This window comes from Theobroma umbraticum, unplaced genomic scaffold, assembly GCF_002168275.2.
Source record: "Theobroma umbraticum cultivar Fairchild unplaced genomic scaffold, ASM216827v3 scaffold_30.0, whole genome shotgun sequence".
NCBI lineage: Eukaryota > Viridiplantae > Streptophyta > Magnoliopsida > Malvales > Malvaceae > Theobroma > Theobroma umbraticum.
Genome location: NW_018397254.1, coordinates 10,459,423 through 10,474,566, shown reverse-complemented (window position 1 = coordinate 10,474,566; position 15,144 = coordinate 10,459,423). Strand labels below are relative to the sequence as shown.

The 15,144-nt window shown below is 33.8% G+C and overlaps 2 protein-coding genes across 4 annotated transcripts; one reads left to right on the top strand and one right to left on the bottom strand.

Moving 5' to 3' along the window:
• The first annotated feature begins 1,247 nt into the window (after positions 1-1,247).
• LOC110409570 (uncharacterized) lies at positions 1,248-7,439 on the top strand. Of its 3 annotated transcripts, none has more exons than XM_021418964.2 (21): positions 1,248-1,432; positions 1,577-1,622; positions 1,813-1,982; positions 2,244-2,372; positions 2,457-2,576; positions 2,669-2,788; positions 2,870-2,962; positions 3,185-3,271; positions 3,353-3,460; positions 3,564-3,668; positions 3,856-3,927; positions 4,367-4,435; positions 4,531-4,665; positions 4,758-4,838; positions 4,944-5,035; positions 5,112-5,229; positions 5,803-5,891; positions 6,005-6,095; positions 6,208-6,299; positions 6,699-6,997; positions 7,170-7,439. In XM_021418964.2, exons 1-21 carry the CDS (start codon positions 1,400-1,402, stop codon positions 7,199-7,201), a joined length of 2,181 nt encoding a protein of 726 aa, XP_021274639.1. In that variant the 5' UTR covers positions 1,248-1,399; the 3' UTR covers positions 7,202-7,439. The 3 variants fall into 3 exon arrangements, with proteins under 3 accessions (XP_021274639.1, XP_021274631.1, XP_021274647.1); XM_021418956.2 differs by having other exon boundaries at positions 1,250-1,432; positions 2,666-2,788; XM_021418972.2 differs by lacking the exon at positions 3,185-3,271 and having other exon boundaries at positions 1,252-1,432; positions 2,666-2,788.
• Positions 7,440-7,565: 126 nt separating this feature from the next.
• On the bottom strand, positions 7,566-11,700 carry GH9C1 (glycosyl hydrolase 9C1). Its single transcript, XM_021418983.1, has 11 exons — positions 11,270-11,700; positions 10,951-11,163; positions 10,007-10,207; positions 9,825-9,911; positions 9,582-9,746; positions 9,237-9,360; positions 8,961-9,124; positions 8,467-8,800; positions 8,330-8,374; positions 8,193-8,237; positions 7,566-8,103 (listed from the first exon to the last, which is right to left on the bottom strand). The coding sequence occupies exons 1-11, from the start codon at positions 11,555-11,557 to the stop codon at positions 7,811-7,813; spliced, it is 1,959 nt and encodes a 652-aa protein (XP_021274658.1). The 5' UTR covers positions 11,558-11,700; the 3' UTR covers positions 7,566-7,810.
• Positions 11,701-15,144: the final 3,444 nt, after the last annotated feature.

The window sequence follows — 15,144 nt, the reverse complement described above, 5'->3', positions numbered from 1 at the left end:
AATAATAATTAAAGTATGTCATCACACGCAACAACAATGATTTGCGTCGACGCATTTGCTACTGTTTCCGTTTTCTGGCAAATAGCAACACACCCTTCATCGTAGCACGACCATTCTGAAACGGTGACGGCCAGGGTGGTGCTTGATTGTGCCTCTGCTTGTTCAGTGCCTAGTCATCACATATAAGATATGAGCTGTTAAAACAAAAAAATGAAAAAAAAAGAGCTTATTTCTTCTAATATTAAATTATGGGGTTTAGAAAATAAAGAATATTTTTGAAAAATATGTTTTCCAATTACAAAAAAAGGTCAGTTATAATTCGATATTAGTTTAATGTTATTTGCTCCCTTCATTGAAAAATATGAATTACTCATACTTTTTTCTTGTTCTTGATATAAATTGGTTTTCTAACATACTATAGGAAGAGAAAAAAAAAGTAAAAATAACAGTTAAATGAATTTATATTCTATGCAAGAAAATACATTACCGCATGATGTCAGCAGGAAAACCACCAAGAGCAGAGAAAAGATCGAGGAAAAGGGTGTTACAAGTGAATGGCAAACACATTTTTTCCACTAGTATTTATAGGAACGCAAGTTTCAACCCTTTAAGGGAACAAAATTAAAAATGGTAACTAGATAAAGTGAATAATCTTTTGTTAAATGATATTATTGAAATTTTGTTTTTTTTAATTATTTTGTTAGTAGGTTAACTTAAAAAAGTAATTTCTTATATCTTAAAATTATTGGTTGTGAATTATGGAAATTATTGATTATAATATTAATATACGTCTTTCTTTATAAAATTTTTGATTAAATTTTATGAGGTGATTTTTATAATTTCTGGTTGGGCACATCACCAACGATAGAAGTAACGTCTAACAAGTATTTCCCTTTATTGAAGACCCAACCTGTGACTGGACCACTTAAATGGCCCAATATCCGGCTCAATATATTATTGTTTGGGCCTGTGATCAGCCCAGCTTAAATCCAAATGCCAGGTGTCAGTTGGGTGCCTATTATCAAATGATCGAATATTCACCGGGGATATCCAATAACAGAACCGACGGTGCGGATATGCCACGTGCAATTCAACCGCTTCAAAGAAGGGAAAAAACAGTGAGTAAAAGACGGGGCCACGCGCTGCGCTGCAGTGTACTTGGGACATGCAAAAACCCTAAAAGACCACCCGGTGCTCCTTTTGGGAGTTTAAAGTGCGTTCAGACTATAAATACACGCACTATATAAGCCACACTTTCTCGAGTGCTTCCTTCCCCCAAAACCCTAAACCCCCCAAAGTATCCTAACTACTAGGGTTTTGCGGTTTCGCAGAGCCCGCTGTTTTTCTCTTCCAAATCCAAGAAGATCCCGTCTCCCGTTTCTATCTCTCTAGCCTAACAATGGGAAAGTCAAGCAAGAAATCAACCCCCAAAGTACTCTTCTTCTTTCATTTCCTTTTAACTCTTCAATTTATTTTCTCGAGTTGATTTTGTCGGCTTCTTTTTTTTTTTTGTCTTTTAAATACTTTTGTGTTTTAGTTTTGGTTTAATTTTGTGTTTTTCGTTTCTTTTTCGTAGGTTGAAGCAGCCCGTGATGTAGCTCCTCCTAAGTCTGGAAAGAAAGGTATTTCTTTTTCTGTATTTTCGATTCTTTAGGTTTGCAATTTTGAATCTTTGTGTGTCTCTGTTTGTGAGATTAAGGTTTAAAATATTCTAATTTATTTGTATTGTGGGGCAACTGCTTGTTAACGCTTTTTCATTTTTCTTTGTCTCTGAAACTCTAGCTATTTTGTTTCTCTTTCATGATTGTATAGGCAAGAGAGAAGCTGAAGAAACTCCTGAAAAACAAGTGGTTGTGAAAAAACAGAAGAAAAACGATGGAGTAGCACAGGCTATTGTAAAGGAGAAGGTTGAAGCAAAGACCCAGAAGAAGAAGAAAGATGAAACCAGCAGTTCTTCCGATGACTCTTCTGATTCGGAGGATGTATGCAAATAGCAATTGTCCCTTTAACTTACGATTTAACGTTTGTTAGTGTTGATATTGTTATAATGCTGATAGTTCACTTTTCAATCGTGTTCTTTTTTGTGTCTGTTTTACATTACGTATGTGCCTTAACTTTATTGTTTATGTTTTCCACTGTTGTCTCTTAATTCTCTTAAGTATCTAGAGAACGCATTATGGGATAATAAAATGCAGGTTTGTCTGGATCTGCTTTGCATATTTTAATGTTATTATTTGGTTCAGGAACCTGTGCCCCAAAAGAAGCAGCCAGCTATGGCCAAGAATGGCTCTGTTCCAGCAAAGAAAGCAAAACAAGCTAGCAGTTCAGATTCTTCTGAGTCTAGTAGTGAGGATGATTCATCCTCTGATGAAGTGAGTATTACACTAATGCTTGTAAAATTTGCTAGGTTGCGTATGTCATATGTATATGTTTTGATGCTCAATTTTTTTTTTCAGGAAGCACCTGCTCAGAAGAAAAAACCAGTTGTTGCTAAAAATGGCTCTGTTCCAGCTGCTAAGGCAGTGAAAACCGAGAGTTCCGATTCATCTTCTGATGATGATTCTGATTCTGATGATGTGAGTATTGAGGCTAATGCTGGACAGTGAACACAAGAATTCTTGTACAAACTCTTGACTCCATCTTTGTTATTTAATTTTTGATTTAGGAGCCTGCTGTAAAAACAAAGGTATCAGCAGCTGTTAAAAATGGCTCTGCACCTGTTAAGAAAGGAAAGGCCTCAAGCAGTTCAGATTCTTCAGATGAAGATAGCAGCTCAGATGAAGATGATGTAAGTGCTGGATTGTTGATTGATTTTTTGCTTTTTAATCTGATTGGGGAATTTTTGTGATTGTTATTTTTGCATATACAGGAAAAATCAAAGCCTGCCTCTAAGAAAGGACCTACCACTGTTCCCAAAAAGGGGTCAAGCGATAGTTCGGAAAGTGACAGCTCTTCAGATGAGGTAACACTGTTTTACATGCTCTTTTACTTCAGCTTCATGGAAAAAATGTTTCTCCAATAAGTAGAATTAGTAAGCTTTTTTCCAACATTTATTTATCTACAATGTAATGCTTGAGATGATCATAGTATTATGTGGATCTCTAACATCTCTTCTGAGAATAATTGATTTAAGTGAGGAGCACTTCTATAAACATTGTTTGTAAGAAGTTGTAGTAATTTGCAGGACACCACCCAAACAAATAAATTGCCTTTTTCTCTTATTAAATTTGCATCTAGTGATAGCAGCTCTGATGAGGATTCTGATGAAGAGGTGTGATGTCTCATTCATGCGGTTCTCTTTTCTATGTGTTTTTTTGGTTATATTTTTATCGAATCTGTTGCCCTGCACTAGGATGTAAAGAAAGCAACTGTGGTGAAGCAAGTGACTGCTCCTACCCCAAAGAAAACAGAGGAATCCAGTAGTAGCTCTTCTGATGATAGTGATTCTGAGGAAGAAGAGGTGTTTTAACTTTTGAATTTGTTAATCTAGCAGTTTCAGTTTAATCATGGTTTTTATTTTGTGTTATTAACTTATTGTTGTTGTGTCAATGAATAAATTTTAGCTGAAAAATGAAGCTAAAGGTGATAAGAAACCTGTTACTGGCAAAACAGCTAAGAAAGAAGAGTCATCTGAAAGTTCATCAGACACTGATTCCTCTGAGGATGAGGTATTCTTATGGTTGTTTAAGTCTGGTGGCAAATTTCGATCTCCTATAAGATCCTGAGGATGAGGAATGAGCAATTTGTCCAAGGATGAGGACTGAACAATTCCTCTAAGGATGAGGCTTTTCCTGTTACATTTTGTATTCTTGTTAAAGTTGTACTTATTTAGCACTGCATGATATTTCTTTGCAGGCTCCTTTGAACAAAGTTCCTGTTGCTTCTAAAAGACCTCTTCCTACAGCCGGGGCAAAACAATCAAAACAGGTTGCTCCTCCTTACAATTTTGTGCTTTTAATTGCTCTCCCATTCATCAGCATTAGTCACTAGAGCAACTCTTGATGTTTTGTTGTAGCTGCTCATGTTTATTTTTTAATGAATAGTTATATCAAAGCAGTGAAGTCTATTTGGCTTGTTCTACTATGCACTAATCAGACAGTTTATTTTGGTTTTTGCTAAATATCAAATGAGGAGGATAACTTTCCTCTGATTTCCTTTATTCTTTTGGGTTGAACATGTTCATTTTGGCATATTTTTATCTTGCTGGTGATGATTTTTCTTGACTACTCAGCAACTCAAATTTATATAAGTATTAATTGATTTAGGGATTAAATCTGTAAAAATTATTAATGAGATTTCCAACATTGGGTGAACTGTGATCTCGGTATGATTTTTTTTTTCTTGCTAACTTTCCCTTACTTTTTAGGAAAGTGATGATAGTGATGATGATGATAGCTCTGATGAAAGTGAGGATGAACAACCTGCAGCCAAAAAGGTCAAATTTTCTTGATCATCTATGTTTCTCTAGATGTTTCTTTCATTATTGTTCTAGTATCTATTTACTAAGTTGCCTAATTCTATAAACTGCAGTCAAAGGTTGGTTCAGATAGTGGAAAAGATGCTAAAGTTATCAAAAAAGTAAGCAGTAATGAAGAGGAGGGATCTGAAGAATCATCTGATGAAGATGAGGAAAGTGATGATGAAGAAGAAACTCCAAAGAAAAAAGTATGGATCTTGGGAATCTCTGTTGCTTGTGTTATGCTTTTGGTGATAATGATGATTGCTTAATTTAGTGTGATTTTGTATATTGGAATCAGGATACTGATGTTGAAATGGTGGGTGCTACAACCCCACAGAAAATTACCAAGCAGCAGGATTTGAAGTCTGCTAAGAAAGCTGTAAATGCCAATTTCCTTTCCACTTTTCTTTCAAATTTTACCCCAGTTGTTTGTTTTGCTCATTTTGTTGATATGGATGGATTCTGATAAGAATTTTCTTTGCAGCCCCAAACTCCTGCAACGCCTCAAGGTCAATCAACAGGATCAAAGACTTTGTTTGTTGGAAACCTACCTTATCAAGTTGAACAAGCTGATGTGTATGTTTAGGTTCTATGGTCCCTCTAAATTGAATTTTTTTTATTTTATTTACGTCTGACCAATGTTACTCTGCAGAAAGAATTTCTTTAAAGATGCTGGTGAGATTGTGGATATACGTTTTGCTACTGATGCTGAAGGGAACTTTAAGGGATTTGGACATGTTGAATTTGCTACAGCAGAGGCTGCACAGAAGGTAGATTTCTTCTTTGTCTTTTTTCTATTTTGGATTGTGAAGGATGTTTGATGTATAAACTGAATATTGGTTAATGTACTTGTATTGAACAGATCCATATTTGAAGTTCATAGAAAATAAATCATTTATCAGGCCTAATAATATGACTATTACTTGCTTTTGAATGTGATAAGAAATAACTATTTGCAACATGTCAATCTTCATTAGAAAAATGTCTTGTTTATTAAACTAATGATTTCAATTATGAAAATTATAGTCCTGAAATTTAGTTCTGTAAGCATTGTATTTGTACTGCACAACTATTTTATGCTGATGAAAATTAAAGACCAAATAGATTTTGTTTTAGGTTTTTGTAAAAAATTGGTATGGTTTTCGCAAATAGTACATCAACTAAATGATGATGCATATTAAAATATTCTATGAAGTAGTTTTCTAAAATTTGTAAGGGAAGCCCTATGAAAATTTTAACACAGAAAACAGTCTTCAAGTGAATTGCAAGTGTATTTGCATTTGTACTGTTTTGTTTGTAAGTAAGCATTGCTATGTTATTACCTAACATCATCTTTGTTGCAGGCTTTGGAATTGAATGGTGAATATTTGATGAATCGTTCTCTTAGACTTGATTTGGCCCGTGAAAGGGGTGCATACACACCGTACAGCGGGTATGTTTTTTCTTTCTTCTAATCTTTGAAGTGCTATTTAATTTTTAACCCTCAATAGTTATGTCGCTATTCTATTAATTTATTCAACGTTATTCCCTCACCATCCTTTGCAGCAATGGGAACAATTCATTCCAGAAAGGTGGAAGAAGTCAGACTCGAACAATTTTTGTCAAGGGGTTTGATCAATCTCTTGGTGAAGATGAGGTTAGGCTTTGCTTTAAATATTAGCTAGCTTTAGTTGCTCTTTCCTCCTCTCTGCTTTGCATCTTTTTGTTTTTTTGTATTTATATATTTACTGTGTTCAAAACATGCACAGGTTAAGAGTTCTTTGGAAGAGCACTTTGGTTCTTGTGGAGATATTTCTAGGGTTGCAATTCCAGTAGATCGGGAGACTGGTGGTGTGAAAGGGTTTGTATCTATTGATGCTGTTATTTATGTTGTTCTGAAATCCTGTTTTCTATCGTTTTTGCTTTGTCTTTGTATTGTTTTTCACATAAATTGTTGGCATTACTTGCATTTTCCCCCTTTTATCTTTTTCTTTGCTGAATTCCCTCCTAAGATTGTAGATAAACTTGGACCTAGTGCTTTTTGCATAATGCTATAGAAATAGCTAAGTAGAACCTAGTCAATTACTGCATGTTGGATGTGAACGAATAATATATGGGGTTACACTGGTTGAAGTCTCCTTGAATATTCATTATTGCACCTTCCTTGTTTGAATTTCTTTCCTTGTAATTCTAATGTCTTGGGAGCTTTCTTGTGATGGTTAGTAGTAGTCGGTATCTGATTATAAGTGATCAATTGCAGTTACGCTTACTTGGATTTCAACGATGGTGATAGTTTCAACAAAGCTTTAGAACTTGATGGATCTGAACTAAACAATTATTCCTTGTCTGTGGATGAGGCAAAACCAAGAGGTGAATTCCGTGATGGTCCAGGCAGTGGAAGAGGTGGTGGCAGGAGTGGTGGAAGGAGTGGGGGATGGAGTGGGGGAAGGGATGGTGGTGGCCGTGGTGGTCGTGGTGGTAGGCGTGGGGGTGGTCGATTTGGTGGTGCTGGCAGAGGTCGTGGACCTAATAAGCCAAACCTTGCTGCTGCTGGCACAGGTATATACTGTTGCTCTGCTTGTTTTGCTTACATTTATATATATATATATTTTGCTGAGATAGATTACTATTGGTGATTGTTTTGATTACATTAATTCCTTTCTTCTTGCTGAAATAGATCATGAAGCGTAATTTGTGGCTTTCTCATAATTTTTTTCCCCCCCAAATGCAGGAAGGAAGACAACTTTCAATGATGAGGATTAGTGTGGGGTCGAGCACTTGTTTTTTCCCCTGCCTTATTGTCCCTGCTTAAGTTCAAAAGTAGTAATTGTTTTTGGTAGAATATATTTTTGCATTCCACCTTTATTTTGCTACCTTAATTATTGTGTCGAATTTCGTGAAATGTTTTATTATGCCGTGGCTATTACCTTTTAATTGTTTGTTATCAGAAGTTGCCTTTTGGGCTTATATTATATAAAAATATAATTTTGATATTATGGAACTCAACGAAGCAGTTTCTATTAATTGGATTGTTTTTATCTGTTCGTGTTAAACCTGAAAATGTCCCGATGCTTTTAAACGGGCTTTTAAGTTTTAACTCAACCCTTTTGAGTAGTTGCATTTTCTTTTTCTTTTGGGTTTCAAGCCTTCCGAGTAGTTAATCAGGCAGAAGTGTGAATTCGTGCAAAATAAAGATGTACAATTAAAAAGAAGTCCTTGATATGGACGTGAAGTTGATATTCATTGAGAATCTTCTAAAAATTATCATTTAATTATATATTAAATATGTAAATTACAATTTTCGGTCGGAGCTGTAGGGTCCCAGACTCCCAATGTGCGTAAAAGTTATGTGGGTAGGAAGTGTTGCAGGAGTCAATGGTAGCCGAGAACTGAAATCTTGGCTTGGGGCCCTCCTTGAACGTAAACGAAAGTGCACTCCGAACCTGGTTTCAAGACTCTAACCCAGTGTGGAAGCTCGTAGGTGTTCTTCACAGGAGTTGGAGAGAGTCCCCATAAGGTCCCTGAGAGATCTTCGACCAGCAGCTTAAGATCTGTTATTGGCTTTCCAGATGTATTCTTGATTATTACCCTGTGGCGGTAGTATGTCGCTTTCCCAACATTCCATGAGCTGGTTACTGAGTGAAGGAACTCAACTGGGACACCACCTGTAACATTTGCAGATCAAGGTTTTTTAGCAACTTAACTACACAACATATTTTAGTCGTTATATTTGGTGCTGATTATCTTTATTGACCTGAAGATGTTGTGCTGGGTACCGGTGTCTGCTGGAGATGGTAGTCTGGAAGTAGGAAATATGGACTTTGATGAGATGCTATTGGGAAAAAAATGACTAGATGGATTTAGAGAAACAGAAATTCTCGCTTAACTCACTTTGTTCTGGTTGGTCTGTTGTTGCTGAGCCTTTATGGTGTGGACCTGTTAAATTTAGGCCAGGGAATTCAGAATTCTACAATCTTGGCAGCAAGTGATTTACTTCAATTCTCAGCGAGGTAGGAAAATGTTGTTACCTATGTTTCCAAATAGGCTTTCCAGCTTAGAGAAGAGACCTACAAGCGGTGCAGAGCCAGCAAGTGTAGGCTCGGTCTGTTCATAATTGGAACGGTCATCATTGAAGTTATCGTTCTGATCAGGTCCTCCCACGAGTGCTCCGTTGATGACATTAGGATCTGCTTCAGGGCGGCGGTACCAAGCCTCGAATCCCTGGACGCAGCTCACTGTCTGAGGAAGAACTGTGATAGAGGCAATTGAAGCACCTCTGTGGTGGACGTGAATAGGATATTTTGGTCCGTAACCAACCAAGTAGCTCATAGACTTGGGATTTTTTCCAAGAATGTAGTCAGCCTGTGCAACAAATCCAAGCAATAAGTAAATGTAATGAAGCCTTTTCATTGAAGGAAGCAGAAAACAAACAAGCAAAGCCATATGAAAGGCGTCAAACAGGTTGAGAAACTAGTACTGTTTGTTATTAGTTATTTCATTTGAGGACAAAGGATAGATATACCTGTGACTTGGCAAAATTTAGAACTTCATTAGGTTGAACTTGGCCATCAGGACAAGTGAGTTTGGCTGTCGCAGCAGAGAGATAATCAGAGTATACAGCAAGAAGAAATGCCGCAGCGGAAGCATATTGCAAATTGTTCCACTCACGCACATACATCAAGCCTCCTGGCACATCAATATAAGCAGATGAAGATTTAGTTTACCCCTTTGAATTTTAAAAACTTAAAACAAAGAATTATGATTCGATCAAGAAGAGATTTAATAAAACAATACTAACCAGGGGTCAGGTGGACATTGTACCCATCATTCTTTTGCAGACAAGCACACGCAAAGTAATCTGCTTTGGCCTGATATTGCTTTAGTGTTGAAGTGTATGCACCACCTTTTTGCTCCATCAATACCTGCCATGGCAATGGCACCCCTCTTTAACTGACTATTTTTTGCAGTAATTATTAATTGAAACATGCAGAACATTCTGTTTTAGCATTATTTGAGTAAGAGATGATAGAAAAATGAACTCAATTCGCAATTATATGCCTTAACCCGGGGTGATTTGTGGCTATGCAAGGTTCAAACCCCACAAAAGAGGGAACAAACCAATCGACTTTGGATTTCCTTTTACCTTTGAAAGAAGGATTTGCACACCGGCATACTTGTTGTCCCAAGAGAATTCTTTGACTGCCCATCCAGTTCCACCCATGTAGACAGCATTGTCTACAACATACTTCAGATAGTTCTCCTCACCAGTTGCTCGGAATAGCCAAGTGGCAGCCCACAGTAATTCATCCTTCACCAAAGAGCAGTTGATTGAGAAAAATGAATATCAGAACATGGACGTTAAGGATTCAGTCATTGTATTACTTACCGAATAACCTGATGATGTATAGAACTGCTTAGCACACTGGATGGAGTCATCGTATAGGCCTCTAAATCTATCCGCAAATGAGAAAAGCTGCAACGGGTTGAAGATTAAAACGTCAGTGAAAATTTGAACCTTTTCCCCTTATATTCCTATTAATAGACATTGGGACTATCTGATGTTCTTACCTGTTTGGCATGAACTAGGAGGAGAGCTGAATAAGAAGAGTTATAAGGCTTGAAAGCTATTGCAGCTGCAGCTAAAGCAGCAGCAGTTTCTGCAGCAAGGTCTGAACCAGGATGATCCTGGTCGAGCTTGTAAGCTGTTCTAGGAGTTGTCATGTCTTCTGCGCGCTCCCAACAACAGTGGTCAGAGTCCCCATCCCCAACCTGATCATTGGCGCAAACCGTTTCATATAGCACATAATAATACATGGAAAGGTAAAGCCCCTTTATTCAAATCATATTTAATTTAATTAGAATATAGTTTCGGATCCTCATCAATGGGCCGTTGAGTTTGTTTTTCTATCATTTACCTAATAAGAACATGCATCTCATTTCACATGACGTTTCTATACAGAGTTAAAAAACAAGTGCTGTTGCTTGAAGAAAATGTGAAACTTATGCTTCATTTATAATTAGATTAGATTAAATTACCATTTGGTAACTTAACTTTTTGAGAATACCTATTTTAGTTACATAATTATCAATGTTTATCAAAATTAATTTGACAATCACTCAACCGTTATAAACTAATAGCTAATTAACGCATCAATTAATTTTAAAACCCTTGATGCATGTTCATGTAAAATTACCTTTACTCACATGACATTTCCAATGTCAATTGATATTAGTCACATAGTATTGTCTACGTTAAGTGACTTTAATCATGTGGATAATACCATGTGACAGATGAGTTGACATAAACATATTATGTCATTAAAATTAATTGATCATATATCTAATAGTTGAATGATTAAAACATTAACATAATATATCAAAATTGAAAGATTAAAATAAAAATTCTTAAAAAATTAAGTGATACTCTAAAAGGCATTGATTAAATTCAACAACGTGCTAATGAAAGTAATATGAAACAATTTACCTAACGCGCGGTTTGACAATATTCCTACCTGTCCCCAGAGAACATTAGGCTGAGTATGAGCCTTGATGAAGTAGTCAGTGCCCCATCTGATCGCCCATAGATTATGCCCCATTTGGTTTAAATTTGTGATCTCCCGGCTGTATTCAATAGTTCCCCATGCAAGCATTGTCACACTAAATGCCATAGGGAGCCCAAACTTCACATGATCCCCTGCATCATAGTATCCTCCTACTAAGTCCACCTGCAGTGATCATCAAGACGAGTTAAAGCAAATTCTTGCTTGTATATATTCAGTATCATATAAAAATTTTAGTCAGAGAGCTAAAGCAAGGCTTGAAGTGTCCTACCCCTTGTTGAGAGCCGTCCTTGAGGCCTGAGTCACCGCGCCACTTGACACGCTGGTCGACCGGTAGTTTACCAGACCTTTGTGCCTCGAAAAACATCAAGGTTTTGTCAAGAGCTTCACCATAGTTGAACTGATCAGCTGCTGTAATGGCCGCCTGAAATCCAACTAACCCAACCAGGATAAGGCAGACCAACAATTGTATGTTGTTCATGATTAGGGAGCCTGGGCTGAGCTTTACTCTAAACTCAAACGACACAACAGTATTTGTCCGAGCCCTGCCTATATGCATCTTTGCCCCTTACGTGAACATTGCTTTTATACAGAAAGAGAGGGACATAAGAATGGAAGAGAAACAGGTTTGAAAATCTCTGTGATATTTGATTACATTGGTGATAGTGGTAGCCTTCACGTTTTAATTCCAAGTTTCTAACAATGGAGATGACAAAAAGTAGAGCTTCTCACGTTGTGTGTATATTTATATATGTTAGTATATCTTTACAGGTTGACAATGAAAAAATTTAGATATATGGTTATGGTGCTGCACCTGCTTATGGACCGCCAATCATGCATTTAGATAACCAAATAGGTAGCCAACTTTAGACAAACATATCTATACACATATTAATGCTAGTACCAAATTAAACTAAATTAAGTGTGTTTGTCAACCTTTATTTATATATTGATTTCTTGTGGTATTGTTGCTTCATTAACCTGGCTTTATATAGTTGTAATTATATATATACACTTTTTATTATGATTGAAAATGAATGCTTCCTTCCTTTGAAATTGATTCTTTCAATTTCAAATGTCTCTTTTGGGGACTACAGCATAATTACATAATGTTTTTTGAATGAGTTTTGGGGTAAAATAAAGAAAAACTTGATATGATAGAAAGATCAATTCGCCCTCGACTTCACTTTTAATTGTTTTACATGCTGACCCCAATAAAAAATGACGTTGAAAAATACCCTTGGTCTTTGTAAAATGAAATATCTTATTTTACCAATAAAGGAGTGAGGGCAGATAGAAATTAACGCTTCATTGCTATCATTTACTTGTGCGTCTCTGGGATGGAGCCTCTGCCGCATTGCTTCATTTCCACTTAAATATCTATTAAAATAAAAAAAATTATAAGAAATAATCTTTTTTATAAAAGATTTCAAAAATAATTATTAAAATAAATTTAATTATTTTTAGTCATATTTAATCATGATTTGAGAAAAATACTTTTAAAACTATTTTAAATAAATTAAATTATTTATCACAATTTTTTCTCATCTACGTCTGTATTTATGATTTTTCTTTTTCACCATCCAGCTCTTTTTAATTTTGTCAATTTTTCTCTTCGGCATTCGTGCTTTTGATTTTTCTCTCTCGTGTTTTCAGGATGCTAAATGATGATTTTGATATACTTGGGGTGGGTGGCTATTTGAGGAATTTAATTTTTAGGTATTTTAGATGAAACTAAAATTGTAAAAATAATCACAAATATTTGAAAGAGCTTGGATCAATTCAAGTCCTAAACACCAATAAGCTTAAGAATTTAAAATTTATAAACCTAGAATTCCAAAAGGAATTTTTTTTTCAATTTTTAGTCGAAAAAGTTGTTTCAAATAAGAAAAATTGTGTTTTAATTTATGAAAACATGTTAGAAACACTTTAATTGGTACCAAGTTGTCAAAAAAAAAAATACAAAAGTTGAGAGGATTTGAAGTTTTAGTTCGTAACAAGACATTAAAATGTGACAAAATTTTTTTAAATATGACATGTAATAAAAATATTTTTTCAACAGGACATGTAATAACAATATTTTTTTCAATATGGTGTGTATGACGTGTAACAATAATATTTTTTTTCCAATATGATGTATAATAACCTTTTTTAATCATGATGTGTAACAATAACATTTTTTTAAAATGACGTGTAACATCATTTGCACTTGAATATGAAAAGAGTCTTTAAGGGTAATTTTGTTCAATTTGACTAAAATTAAAAAAAATTATAAAGAGGGTTATTTTTAAAAATATTTTATTTTTGAGGGTTATTTTTTAAAATACCCCTTAAATTATTTTCATTACAAAGCGATAAATTAGCTTGTACTGACTTTTTTATTAACAATATATATATGTATAGAAAATTAAAACGCATAATATCTAAAAAAACTCTTAAACTATTTAAAAAAATTCAAATAAATTCTTTTACTTTTGTTATGTTTAATTAAGTTTTTATATTTTTATTTTGAGTGTAATAAGCTTTTATGGGTAATGATTGACTTAATTAAAATACCATTTATTATTCTATGTCTCGTAATACTGATATAGCATGCCAACATATCATAATTAATGATAATGTATTATGTTAACAAATCATAATTGATAATGATGTGACATGTTAATTTGACATGATACATAAGCATTTGGTATTTTTATCGTTACATCAATACTGTATTAGTGTCATATGAATATAAAATGATAAGTGATATTTTTGTTAATTGCAAATAGTTAATTATTAGTCATAAAAGTGTATTGACTTCGTTAAAATACTATTTTTTATTCTATGCTTTGTGACATTAATATAGCGTGCTAACATATTATAATTGATGATAATACAGTATGTTGACAAATTATAATCGATAATGATGTGACATGCTAATTTGTTATGATAATATGAGCATATGATATTTTTCACCCTCACATCAATGCCATGTTAATATATAAAATGACAAAGATATTTTTATTAATTATAATTAGTCAATCATTAATCATAAAAGCTTATTTAATCTAAAATAAAAATATAATACTTGATTAAATGTAATAAAAAAATAAAAAAATATTCAAGAGGGGAGATTAATAACAATAGGTTAATTTGTTATTTTTTATAATTGGGGTATAGAATTTGAATCTTACTTTTTAAGCAGGGTATCATGTATTACTAATGAGCCAAATAACTTGGGTATGTAGGTCAATTGGTGATGACAATGATGGTTCAACCATTTTTTTCCTTTATTCTTTTGATTGAGGATTACTCCAAATGTTTATAACCATATAAAATGGTCTAATAAGTATAATTTAAATAAAATTATTTTTTTTCAAAATGATTTAATTTAGACTTTAAATATATGGAGAAAATACAAACATCTCTTTAATATTTAGTTGAAAAATACACTTTTTCTCTACTAGTTTTAAAAATATTTTTTTATCCCTTTGAGATTTAGTTGAAACTATACTTATCTCCTGAAAAAGTAATAGTCCTAATTATCAAGTTAATTTTAAATGAAAAACAATTATATTCCTTTATCATATATCTCTCCATTTCATATTCCTTATGTGTTTCATCCTTTTATCTCATTTCTTTTTTATCTTGTTCCAATAATTTTTGGATTATAAATTTATGAGATTTTATTAATTATAAATACGATTGAAAGATATAATTAGTTTCAAAATTATCTTTAATTACTATCAGATTAAATCGTTGTTAGGTTAAATTATACTTCACCTACGTATTAAATAAAAATAAAAAGAAAAATAAATAGTTATCAAGTGATATACTTGTCTTTTAATTTAAAATTAATTTTAATAATCAACAACATTATCTTTTTTAGAAGAGCTTATTTTTTATCAATTTTCAGAGAATAAAAGGAAAATTTTCAAATTAAAAAGAGTAAGTGTAATTTCAGTCAAATCCGGATGTTTTTGTAATTTTTGAATAATTTATTTTTTAAAAATTACATAGTAATAATAATTTATTCTCCATAGCAAAACGCATAAATTTAAAGAAAAGGACACGTAATAATTATAAAGCGTGGAATTTGATTTATATTTAATAGAAAAGCAAACAAATTGGTGACGTTAACTTACAACAGACCTTTTGACAAGA